This window comes from Sturnira hondurensis, unplaced genomic scaffold, assembly GCF_014824575.4.
Source record: "Sturnira hondurensis isolate 20B ecotype Veracruz unplaced genomic scaffold, ASM1482457v3 Scaffold0009733, whole genome shotgun sequence".
NCBI classification, from domain to species: Eukaryota; Metazoa; Chordata; class Mammalia; order Chiroptera; family Phyllostomidae; genus Sturnira; species Sturnira hondurensis.
In genome coordinates, this window is record NW_028082364.1 from 2,972,732 (window position 1) to 2,985,374 (window position 12,643).

General features: G+C 47.6%; 1 protein-coding gene across 1 annotated transcript; it reads left to right on the forward strand.

Moving 5' to 3' along the window:
* The first annotated feature begins 4,915 nt into the window (after positions 1-4,915).
* RPL26L1 (ribosomal protein L26 like 1) lies at positions 4,916-8,325 on the forward strand. Its single transcript, XM_037057779.1, has 4 exons — positions 4,916-5,007; positions 5,379-5,555; positions 7,281-7,421; positions 8,000-8,325. The coding sequence occupies exons 2-4, from the start codon at positions 5,388-5,390 to the stop codon at positions 8,126-8,128; spliced, it is 438 nt and encodes a 145-aa protein (XP_036913674.1). The 5' UTR covers positions 4,916-5,007; positions 5,379-5,387; the 3' UTR covers positions 8,129-8,325.
* The last annotated feature ends 4,318 nt before the right edge of the window (positions 8,326-12,643 follow it).

Below are 12,643 nucleotides of genomic sequence, written 5' to 3' on the forward strand. Positions count from 1 at the left end.
CCATGAAACAGGATTGAAAAAGGAAAGAACCGGGTAAAACTAAGTCGAATCCTTTGGAGAGAAATGATGAAGGTGTGTTGCCACGGCCTCCTCCAAATGCTGCTGAATTCGCTGAGTAAGGCTGCCGAAAAGAGTTGGGGGTGGGGGGTGGAGCCTGGGAGGAAGTCCTTGAGGATTCTGCACTCATCCTGAAAGTGTCTAAGGTCTCACTCCACGTTGAACAAACCAAAACCTGACACTCTTGGGTTGGTTTAATGTACGGAAAACGAAGGAGAACTCTCCACGGCAGGTTTCTCAGTGAAGAAGCCTTGCTTCAGGGTCCAGAGGCTGGCGAGTGTGTTTTGACGGAACATTTACCGTATGTGTGTGTCATTGTTACGATTTGCCCCTTAAACCAATTCTCCCAATGATCTAACCAAGCGCAGATTACAGTGTTTTCCTGTAAGAGGACTTCTCCATCGGGGATCACGGGGGCAGGGGGCCAGGGGTGGGGGGAGGGGGTGACAGGTTGGGGCCATGGTGGTGTGGGCAGAAATGGCTCCTCCCAGGGACACTGCAGGAGAGGGGACATTACAGAGCCACAGCGGTGACAGGAAAAATCTATGTGCTGCAGCCCATGCTGCCAGGGGTGAGCACGCATGCAGAGGGCGAGCAAGGCCCTGGGAGAAGTGGGGTGAAGCGATGGTGCCGACCATCTGAATGGAGCGCCCGTGAACACCCAGGCCTTGTCTCTGCTTACCTTTCCAGTTGCGTTACTACATGTCACTGATGTTTTTAACGACTCGCTTTTGGAGTTTTGTTTATTTATTTTTTTAATTTAAATTGTATTTTTTAATTACACATTGCATTCAGTATGATTTTGTATTAGTTTCGGGCATACAGAGTAGTGATTAGACAATCATCTACTCTACAAAGTGGTCCCCTGGTACTTCCGGTACCCACCTGGCACTGTACACAGTCATTAAAATAGTATTGATGATGTTCCCTATGCCGTCCTCACAGATTAATTTTTTTACTCTTGTGAGAAGCAGAGACACTCACATTCTCGATGGGCCAGGTCACCGGTGGTCCCACTCCCTCTGAAGAAACCGGTTCGTGGGTTGTTCCAGGTCCAAGAACACGAGGGGCTGAGATGGACCTTCCCCCAAGACCCCACTCCCTCCCCGGCAGTTGCCTCCGTCAGTTACCCAGTGGTGAGGCCATGCACTTCATTCTGACCAAAATAAATTATTGTTGTCATAACTCTTGTCACCAGTAGTTGAGAATTCTCCACATGCCAGGCAGGGCGTGATTGTTCGGCCTCATCTGTCTGAATCCTCACAGCAACCCTACAAGTTGGGTGTCACCTCCTTCTTAGGAAGGACAAAACAGAGATTTAGTAGTTTGTATCGCATGTCACACAGCAGGCAGGTGGAATGCAAACCCATGTCCGCCTGACTCCAGGATGATGACAGATTGTACGGTCCCACCTCAGTCCCCAAGAGCTGACCTGTGTCAAAAGGGAAAACTGACCCCCCCCCCAAGAAAAGGGAAAATGGAAAGCAGTGGAGATATTTTTGGTTTTTGCTTTCTTCCTGTACAAGAAAGCTAAGTTGAACATTGGGGATTTTGTGAAACAAAAATTTAAAGCCATTAATTAACACACGAGTTTAATTACACAAAGAATAGCTTTTCATATCCCCACTGGAGGAAAATCAGAAAAGAGCAAAACGATAAAAGGGGAAAATTAAAGGAACTCCTCATCCCTCTAATCAAAGATCATCATTGTTAATGTTTTAATGAACTAACTCCTCCCATGAACAAAATGGGATTGTGCTGTTAATATTATTTCGTAGTCTACTTTTCCCCTCACTCAGTAGACGCCTTCCTATGTTAATAACTATGGATCTCATCATCTTTATCGTCTGCAAGGTCATAACCATGTTGAGTATATAGTGCTGGGTCATGATCATCCTCTTCTTCCATCACAGTCAGAGCCTGTTTTCCCACCTGTACAAGGGACAGTTCAGAGGACTGGTCACCAGGTTAAATGGGTCACCATTTAACCATTGTTAGCACAATGTCTGACCATGAAGGCACAGTCTAATAAGTAGCTGTTACTATTCGTTTCATAAACAGTAATTCCCACCAGTTATTAAGCCCTTGCTTGGAGTCGACCACTGTGCTAAGGGTTCGTTGAATCCCGACACCAAACTGATGAGGTAAATACCGTCATTTTTCCCATTTCTCATTCGAGGAACGTGAGTGACCAAGAAAGAGGCTAACTATCTTATCCAAAGCCACAGAGCTGGGCAGTGGCGGAGATGCAAACCCAGGCAGTTGGAACCTGGGACTTACACCCTGCCCCACCACATCATCGTCTGCCTCTGAGACATAAAAATACTCCCTGGGCAACTCCTCTGTGCCAGGCTCTGTGCCAGGGCTGGGGCTTTGAGACCCATCCCTGTGCATGTGCCCAAGGGTGAGCATGAGGTGACATGGTGGCCAATCCCACTAAGTCCTCATCAGAGTGATGTAGCCTTGGGCTCTCATCATCATGTCTGGTGATATCATTGCACTTGACTTTACTGAGCCATGGGGGTGGCCATGGTGGGGTGTAAAGAAGTACCTCCTTGCTTTGATCACAAATACACCTTGATTGTCTTGTGTTGTGTTGATCTGCCCATACTTGGCTGCCAGCAGGGCTCTGTAGTCCCTGAGAGCAGGGACCAGACCTCCCCACACCCCCTCGGTGTCTCTGATCCAGCCCTGTACCTGCAGCTCCAGGCGGGTGCCAAATAAATGATGAGTACATTAATGAGTAAAAGGGTGAATGTGTGAGTAAATGAGTAGGTGAGGGAGTTAATGAATCAGTGTGATAAAGGAGTGAATGAATGAACAGAGAAGGAGCCGGTGAGTGACTGAGTGACTGAGTGACTGAATGACTGAATAAATGGGCTGCTCTGAGAACCCTCTTACCTTCCCTGTGAACTCACTCATGCCAGTGTCTGCTCCTGCCTTGCCCATGGGAAGGGACTTCCTCTTTTTTTTTGTCCCCAGTTTTATTTATTGAGATATAATCGACACTGTGTAAGTTTAAGGTGTAAAACGTGTTGATCTGATACAATTACATATTGAGAAATAATACATTGGGAAATGATAAACACACTTGTGTTAATTAACACTTGCAGCACCTGGCATAAGTCTTTTTCTTTTTTTCTGGTGAGAGCATTTAAGATCTTCCTTTATTATGTCTCTTCCCCGCGACCTTCCTCTGGAAGCCCAGGCACAGGGTGGGCACACAGTGCTGTTGCCTCAGCAACTGCCACTCCGCCTACTCTGCAGCCCCCGACCTCTGCAAACAGCCCGGGTGTGGCCCTCCGCCCCAGTCTGAACGCCAGGGGTCTCCAACACTGACTGCCGCGGCTCCGGAGTGAAATCTCAGATGGGACTGGCAAGTCCAGGGCTGGGCGAGATGCCCTGGTTGACCGTGAGCATCCGTAAATACTAGTGTTTAACAATTTCACCACCACGTGTCAGGGAGACAAACGGACAGAGCACGAAACCTGCCTGATTCTGGCAAGACGTTCGGCTCTCTGAATTTTAGGGTGCCCATCTGTCAACTGAGCACCACAAATTCTATCTGGCATCAAATAGGCGCTCAGTAGATACGAATTGAATGAAAGAATGAATCAGTTCATTCAACGAAGGAATCAACGCATGGAGTCTCCCGCACAGTGGAGCCTGGATCCGGAGACCTTTCATTCCAAGAAGCCCCGCAGAAGTTTTGGAACTTAACGAACGGTTGGGTGGCACCCACATCCCTGGGCGGTCTTCCTCCGAGGGGGGTGGGGACGAGGAGGGCAGGAGGTGGGAGAAACAAGCCGTGGCGTGGTGGGCGGAGCCAAAAGGAGTGGGGCGGGGCCGCGATCCCAAACCCGCTGGAGAGCTCCGGCCCCAAAGTCCCAGCTGCGCCAGTTCGCCATTTCAGAAGGCGTTTGCGGAGGTTAAAAAACAAACAAACAAAAAAGAGGGGGCGGGGGGGGACTAAAACCCGTGGTGTACTTAGAAAGCTTACAGTTTGCGTCATCGGAGTTAATGGAAAAAGTCTGAATGGAGGACTCAGGGAATGTGAGGTCTGGCCCCGGGGCTTTCTGGGAGATAGGAATAATGGATGATTGTAATTGAACGCGGTGTGCCAGACACTATTCTAAACACTTTAAACGGATTAACTCATTTAGTCTTCATAACAACTCCACCAGGCACCAATTTAAGATCATCCCCATTTCACGGGTGAGGAAACTGAGGCTCGGAAACATGGAGGCGGCTCCCCAAGAGCCAAACAGCATGAAGAAGCACTTGAACTCCACAACCTAGATCTCCGAAGAGAATTAAAAAACTGGGGGGGAAGTTTTGCAAAGCCAGGTGGCTGGTTAGCCACAATCCTCAAATGATTTGAGCACCTCAAAATCTTGGGTGTGAGGGTGTGGGCGGGGGGCTTGCTTTAAATTCAGATACCCTGACCCCCAACCTACCACTGTTGGTTTGTAGGACTGTGGTGGGGCACGAAAGTCTGCATTTTGAACGGGCTTCTTGATGATTTTTAAGAAACAAGTCAGCAGACTGCATTCGGGGCATCATGCCGTTAAAAGCAACCCGATAATATGCCTAGACCACTGATGCAGAGAATAACAGGGGCGAAGAGTTTGGGGTAGGAGAGGGACTATCGATGGCGCACCTATTAAAAGAACATCAATAAGCCTCTATTGCGGGTACTAAAAAAGTAGGCCCCTTCTCCCCAGAGGTGCCATCTCTTCGGGGCTCCTGGTATGACACCCAGGGCCACTTAGTACCCATCCAGTGGTCCCCGGAAACGAGGTACTACAATCCCACCCCAAGCCGCAGGGGGCGCCACTCAGTTTCATTTACAGAGAATGGGGCACCGCTTTCTTTCTGCGCTTACGCGGCAGGAAAACCTCACTTCCGGTTCTGAGCACGCACTGTCTCAGAATTTCCGGCGCCAGGCAGGTGAGTAGCTGCAGGTAGTTTTCTCGGACTGTGATACTTCCCCGCCGCACAGGACCTTCCCCACCTGCTGCGGGGATACCCACCTCCCCAGAGGTCCCTCTGCGTGACCCCATCATGCATTCATTCTTCTTCAGCCGTGCCTTCCCGTTTTATTCCGCTTCAACACTCCCCACGATCCCTCTGATCAGGCATGCACTCCTTAGTTTAACACCCAAGTCCCTCACAGCCCCGGCCTCCCCACGCTTAGTCGCCTTCTTCCGAGGCCACCTCTTTTAGAGCACTTGGGCGGGGATGAGGCGTGCCTGATGGAAAGTGGGCGCTAGTACCCCACTGAACCCCCCCTTTGATCCCTCCCTCGCCGTTCTTTGCAGACGGTCACCATGAAGTTCAACCCTTTCGTGACCTCGGACCGCAGCAAAAACCGCAAACGCCACTTCAACGCCCCCTCGCACGTGCGCAGGAAGATCATGTCGTCCCCGCTCTCCAAGGAGCTGCGGCAGAAGTACAACGTCCGCTCCATGCCCATCCGCAAGGACGACGAGGTCCAGGTACGTCTCCAGTTACCCAGTTACCCAGATGCACAGCGTGCGGCTCCAGTTACCCAGATGCACAGCGCGCGGGCTTCGCCTTTGCCTGGGAGCGTCACGTGCGCGTGGACGTGGGGGAGTCATAGACCTCACTTGCCCTCAGCAGCCTGGCAAATAATGTGACCCTGCAGGTGTGTCAGACAGGAGGTGGTGGCCCAGAGCCACCTGCCCAACCAACTTAGTTAAGAGCATTCAAGTTCAGTTCTCTAATACTTTCTTTTTAAAAACATTATGCCAGCCAAGCAAAACCCTGATTTTTTATTAGCTCCAGGGCTGCTAGGTTGCCAGGCAGTGCTCAGGGTGGCTCTCTGCGTGGCAGGGCATGGAGTAGGGGGCGCCTGTGCGGTGTGACTCCCAGGTTTTGGTTGCCGATTAGTCGGCCTCTTATCTGTTTATGGAATTCTTCACCAGAATGTCTCCGGATGCCTCAAATTCAACATGTAGTCTCTGAAAACCTGTTTCTTCCCCCTGTTCCATGCCTCTGGGGAAGACAGGGCCATCCACCCAGTTGCCCAACCAGACTCGGTATCATTCTTGCCTTTTCCTCACCTTTCTTTCCCTTCAACTTAATTTTATCCGCCTCTCTGGGTCAAGTGCATGTCCACTTCTCTTTATCCCAGCTGTTCCTTTGGACTCATTTTATTAACATCTTTCTTCAATCTTGATAGTCGTTAAATAGGGGCTTTTTCACAGACTTCCCTGTGAGCGTCATAGAGAGTGTGGTGGGCCTTCATGCAGAGTGGCTGGTCTCTTCAACCTGAACATGGCCTTGGTAAATAAGCGGAACAGCCTAGGTAGACACTTTAGGGGTAGTGAGGTTCTCCAGTTCTTTATGTGAGTTACTTCCTCTGTGCTTATTAATGAACATCACCTATGTTGTGGCTACTGTTCAGTAGACTCTTGCCTTCAGGGAAACCATAATCGAGTTGATTGTTGAATAGAGTTGGCGTGAGAGCAGATTTTTAGTATGGCCCACAAGATTTTCATTGAACATTAAAACTTTTTGCCTATAAAACATTTCTATTAATTGTGGAAATCCTAAAATGTGGAAGACTTTGAATTTTAAAAATAGTCATCTGTAATCCTCCTTCCTGCCTACCAGCAACCATTATTGAGATTTGGGTATATTTCAGTCTCATCATCAATGCATTAAACATATACATACAAGATTCAGATTCAGATTCTATATACAGCATTGTGTTCTCCTTTTCTCTGTAAAGGTTGTGTCTTCAGCATTTTCCTGGGTCATAAATTATGTTCTGAAAACACGGATTCTAAACGGTTGCGTGAATCTCAGTATGCTGTCTTTGACCGATCTCTGTTGAGGACTTCAGAGTGATTGTATTTTTTTAACTGAGATAGTTGATACATAACATTATGTTACTTTTAGGTGTACAGTGATTATATCTTTTTACTCTCGGGATTAGTTCTGTGACAGCCATCCTAGTTCAAGCAATTTTTTGTTCTTCAGATACGAAAAGAGAAAACTTCAAGTAAAGAAATTCCACCTGATTTATGATAACACAAAGCAGATTTCTGCCTAATCGTGGCTGACTCCTGCCTGCTGGGGTCAATCTGCTGTTGTGCAAAAGGTTGTATGTTAGCCTGTGTGTTCCTGGTAGTGTCCTCGCTGTGATGTTCGTGCATTAGAAATGGGGGGCAATTCTCTTGTGTATTTTCTCTCAGGTGGTTCGAGGACACTACAAAGGCCAGCAGATCGGCAAGGTGGTCCAGGTGTACAGAAAGAAGTACGTCATCTACATCGAGCGGGTGCAGCGTGAGAAGGCGAATGGCACAACAGTGCACGTGGGCATCCACCCGAGCAAGGTGCGGCCCGGAGCTGGGCGGTGGTAGCCACAGACACACTTAATAGTCTGACCCATCAGGGGTTGATCCGGGCATCTGCTTTTCTTTTCTTTTTTTCACATCCTCACCTAAGGACATGTTTTCATTCATTTGAGAGAGAGAAAGGACAGGAGAGGGAAACAGATTGAACGCCTTCTGTAGGTGCCCAGACTGATGATGGAACCTGCAACCTAGACATTTGCCCTGACCGGGAATCAAACCTGCAACCTTTTGGTGTATGGGATGATGCTCCAACCAACTGAGCCACCTGGCCAGGGCAGTGCAGGTGTTTCTTAATGCATTTTCCCAGCCAAGGGAGGATAGACAAACCAGAAATATGCTGGTGGTAGCATAATTTTCCCCAACCCAATTGATATTTTATTGTCCCTAAACCATCTGAATGGTCTCCCAGGTCCTCAGGAATTAGGCAGGGAGGAGGTTGGCCAGCAGAAAGAACGGAAGCTGCTGCTGTTGAGGGAAGCTCTGCTGTACAAGCTAGTCATGGTTATAAACCTTTCCACCTAAAAACATAAATCTGCTTGTTTTCTCACTCCTAATAGGTAGTTATCACCAGGCTAAAACTGGACAAAGATCGGAAGAAGATTCTTGAACGCAAAGCCAAGTCTCGACAGGTTGGAAAAGAGAAAGGCAAATACAAGGAAGAGCTTATTGAGAAAATGCAGGAGTAAATACAAGCTGGCGTGCAGCCACGTTCCGCCGTAGGTTTCTAGCCGGTGCGAATCCCTTTGAAACTTCTCAAGTTGTCTCTGGAACAGTTTGTTTCCTTCCTGTTCCGTTACTGGACATGTGCCTCTGTAAATCTGTTGTTGCTGTCTTAAATAATTTTATGAATAAAAATTGGAACTGTTTCTTAATTCCAGATGGAGTTGGTTGGCACTGTCTTGTGGATAAAATCGTGTTTGTATCAATGACTAGTTGCCGTTATTCCGTATGTTTAATCGACAGAGCAGCCCGATAGCAGCGGTGGGGATGGGCCTGCTCCTGCCTGGACCCTTGTGCTGACGGGGACAGACAGGACCAGGCTGGGCCCTGATGCAGGGGCTCATTCCGCTCAGTGGCCCCACTGAGCAGCTGGTGCTGCTTTGCACACTCATTTCTTGGACCTGATGGATGGACCTCTCACGAGCTTCCTCTGCCTCATGCTCCCAGTGAAACCAAAGGATGCGCAGCAGCTCCCTACATGGGCGGCCTCGCTGAAGGTCTTGACTTTGCAGGTGCCCTTGCCATGTTATTGAAATGCCCCTCATTTCTCCTGGGGCTGACTCAGAAAATGGGTGCTCTGTAGGCAAGGATGGGCTCACAGACAGATTTCCTTGGCCCTGTTGCTTTTCATAATTTTTTTAAAAATTCTTTCTGATGGCGGGGGAGAAGAGAGGGAGCGGCCAGCCCTTAGCCCAGACATATGCCCTGACCAGGAATCAAACCAGCGACTTTTCAGTTCGCTTGCCAGTGCTCAGTCCACCAGGCCGCACCAGCCAGGACACTTTCCAACCCTTAAAACTCACGAGAGCCACAGAGAAGCCCGAATTCATCCTTCCCCTGATCCTGTAGGGCATCAGCCGCGTGCAGCCAGGGCCTGGCTGATCCCTGGGCTGATCCCTTCCTGGCTCACCCCGCTCGGGCACCTGTGTGCCTGGCCCCCACGTGCGTCTGAGCTTTAGATTTCTCATCCAACCTACAGTTACTCTCCAAGATTGAGACCCAGGGCCACGTCTGAGATGTTCCCTTTCCCCACTGATGGATCCGGACGTAGCTATAATTTTACTTAGCACATGAAACTGAGTAGGTGTCCCGCACGACAGCCACGTTATTAGTGTGCAGGGCTACATCAATAGCATGCGGAGCTGTATGTCCCATCAGGGTGATGACTAGGTCTACCAGTGAGGTCTGCAGTTTGCCCTCATTTGAGATTTGTCTTTATTCTCAACCAACATGTTGTAGAACCCCAAAGTTGCATAAAGTTAGGTTTCATAGATTGTTTCTTTTAAGGATGACATACCGTATTTTGCCACATATAATGTGCTCCGGTGTATACCGCGCACCCACGGTTTTGGCCCAAACCTTCAGGGTAAAAATCTTTTCGTTTTAATTTTTTAATTTCAATTCTTTATTTATATTTTGATACTTGTTTTTTTTTTGTAGTATAAAGGAATTTCAGCATTTATTTCTGAACATATGGTACAAAAAATTATATATAACAGTTACAAAACATAACAGATAGAAGGTATTTCAGGTACTACCCATGTATAATGCACGTCCTTGTATTTCCCTAAAAAATGTGGACAAAATTTGCTGTGTGCATTATACACAGCAAAATACAGTCTTCTCGTGCCCGGTCTGAGCCCTAGGCTCCTGCGGATACCATTACAACTATGGTATTTCCTAGTAGACTTGGCTTGTTTTTAGCGTTCATTCAAGACATTTGATACAGATAAGAGCTTTGAGAGCTTATTACGTGTGATACTATACGTACGGAGAGTTGAGCGACTGTTAGCTATTGTCTTTTTGGGGAGAATGGAAGTGGGTTGGTCTACAGTTGCAGAGGGACGAGTTTTTCTCAGGGGAGTTCAGACAAAGCCGGTGCTTGAATGGAGGGGAGGGTCAAGGGCGGCAGTATTGTGTTCCAGCTGCTGCAGGAAATGGGGCCTGGGGAATGCCAGCTGGGTGGGCCTGCCTTGCCTGGGTACTAGCACGTTTCCTGGGATAACTGAAGTAGACAGTTCCCTACTGACCTTTTCATCAAATTTGCACTTGTCCCTTCTCTTGAGTGAGTCCCCTTGGGCTATTTCTGGGAAGAATACCAGCTTTGAAACTTCAGAGGACTGCGTCTGAGTGTCTCCTTGCATATCGGGCTCACGCCTCACACATGGATGTTCAGCTGCAGGGCTGTCCATGCGAGTCGGGGAGGCAAGAGCTGACTCTTCTGACAACCAAACAGACCTCTACTCACCGAGAGCCCACTGGCCTCGAGCGAAGGTGCAGACGTCAGCAGTTCTGATCTAAGGGTGACCTGCGTCTTTCTTCATTGTTCACTTAAAGTGGCGTTTTTAAAAAATATTTTTTTATTTATTTGTAGACAGGGGGGAAGGGAGGGAGAAAGAGAGGGAGACAAACATCAATGTGTGGTTGCCTCCCACGTGCCCCCACTGGGGACCTGGCCTGCAACCCAGGCACGTGCCCGGACTGGGAATCGAACGAGCGACCCTTTGGTTCACAGGCCAGTGCTCAATCCACAGAGCCACACCAGCCAGGGCTAAACTGTTTTTTGTTTTTTTTTTAAGGAAGTAATACCTACATATGGTGCGACATAAAGAAGTACAAAAGGAACACAGTGAAAAGTAAGCTTCCTCATCACCTTGACTCTCTTGTCACTCAGTTTTCCCCTGAAGCGGTCACCTTTCCCAGTTTCTTGCCCTCCCATTAATAGCCTCTACGTCTGTGACTGGGTGTTCACCGCCAGTTTCATCCATGGAGACGTCTTCATGAGCAAGGCAGGCCATCCAGATTGAAACTGTGGTGTCAGGTCGATTCACTGCTTAAACACCTTAATTACTGTGTAAACATGCACAAATATTAAATAAAATATTCTTTTTCCAGCTGGTGTGGCTCAGCGGATGGAGCACCGGCCCGAAACCATCCCTGCTGAGCAAATGAGTTAGGACAGCAGCTTCTCCAGTGACTTCCAACCCCAGATCAGCTTAGAAGGAACTTTATGGCTCTGTGGCTTTGTGATTCTGCAGGCCAGTTTCTATTTACTGGGCTGGGCTTGGGAAAGGGGGGCTCCTTGGGGGGTGTATTGTAGCAGCTCACTCAGCCCTTAATGTACTTTACCCCACGGGGGTTGCCTCTGAGGCTTTTCCTGGAGAAGTGGTTCTCACACTTTTGGGGCTCAACACATGTTTACACAGGTAAAAATTACTGAAGACTCCAAAAGCTTACATTTATAAGCTTTACATTTGCATCTATCATATAGTTTACCATATTAGAAATTAAAATCTCAGCACATAATAAACCCCAAACTGCTTAACAGAACTAACATTTTATGAAAAATAACTCTTTTCCAAAATAAAAGAATGTAGTGAGAAAAGTGACATTGTGTTCCATTGTTGCAAAATTTCTTGATGTCTGACCAGTGGATTCCTACTACACTTTTGCATTCAATCTGCGGTGAGATACTGTTTTAGGGGAATCAGAGGAAGAAAATTCAGCGTCACACAGATTGGTGGTTAGGAAAGCCCTTATGGAGGGCAGGGAGAGTCTCAGGAACACCCCAGGGGTCCTTAGTCCACTGCCCAGAGTCTGGTTTATTCCCTGAAGTAGACTTTTAAGCATCTTGAGGGCAGATTATATTTCTTTCTTCAGTGGATCATCGAATCCTAGTTCCTGGGTTTGCCTACAGTTTTCATTTGAACAGTGTGATAAAATGTTTTTGACAGATTCACTGATAGAGGGAGCTATTGGCCAATACTAGATCACAAATATGAAACCGAGACAGAATTTTTCTCATTTCACAGAGGACAAAACAGAACTGGTGTCTGAACAGCCACTTCCCAGAGCTCCCCGGCATCTGCTTCTCAAAAAGGCAGCCAAGAAGGCAAGACGAAACTTAAGACTTAACGGGATCAACTTAAAATAAAATATTTGCATTGATTTAAGAAACGGGAAAAAATTCACAACCGTTAAAAAATGAAAGCAACACAAATGTCCATTGATAGATGGAGAAACAAAATATGGTATATACATAAAATAGAACATTATTCAGCCTTGTGACATGCACTGCAACGATGGATGAAAATGCTGGACATTATGCTAAGTGTATTAAGCCAGACACAAAAAGACAAATGTATGATTCTACTTAACATCAGGTATACAGAGCACTCAATCGGATAGCAACGGAAGGTCGGCTGGTGGTTGCCAGGGCTGGGGGAGGGGAAGTGGGGAGCTGGTTGGTGGATCTGAAAAGTTCTGCAGACTGTGTGCACAGCACTGGGAATATATGGAACACCACTGAAAGGTATACTTAGAAGAGTTAAGATGGTAAATTTTAGGTTCCATATATTTTACCGCAACTAAATAAATTTGAAAAAAGAAATGGGAAGAAAGTAGGGGCAAACTTTTCTCTCTAATTTAGCTCTGGCTGACCTCACCCCTTCCTTACTATTCAGTTTCCTTGTACAAGTGTT

Bases quoted from the DNA above. Each gene is read 5' to 3' on its own strand.
- RPL26L1 (XM_037057779.1), top strand. From the start codon at position 5,388: ATGAAGTTCAACCCTTTCGTGACCTCGGACCGCAGCAAAAACCGCAAA. The intron at 5,556-7,280 runs GTACGTCTCCAG...ATTTTCTCTCAG, and splicing joins GCAAGGACGACGAGGTCCAG to GTGGTTCGAGGACACTACAA. The intron at 7,422-7,999 runs GTGCGGCCCGGA...CACTCCTAATAG, and splicing joins TGGGCATCCACCCGAGCAAG to GTAGTTATCACCAGGCTAAA.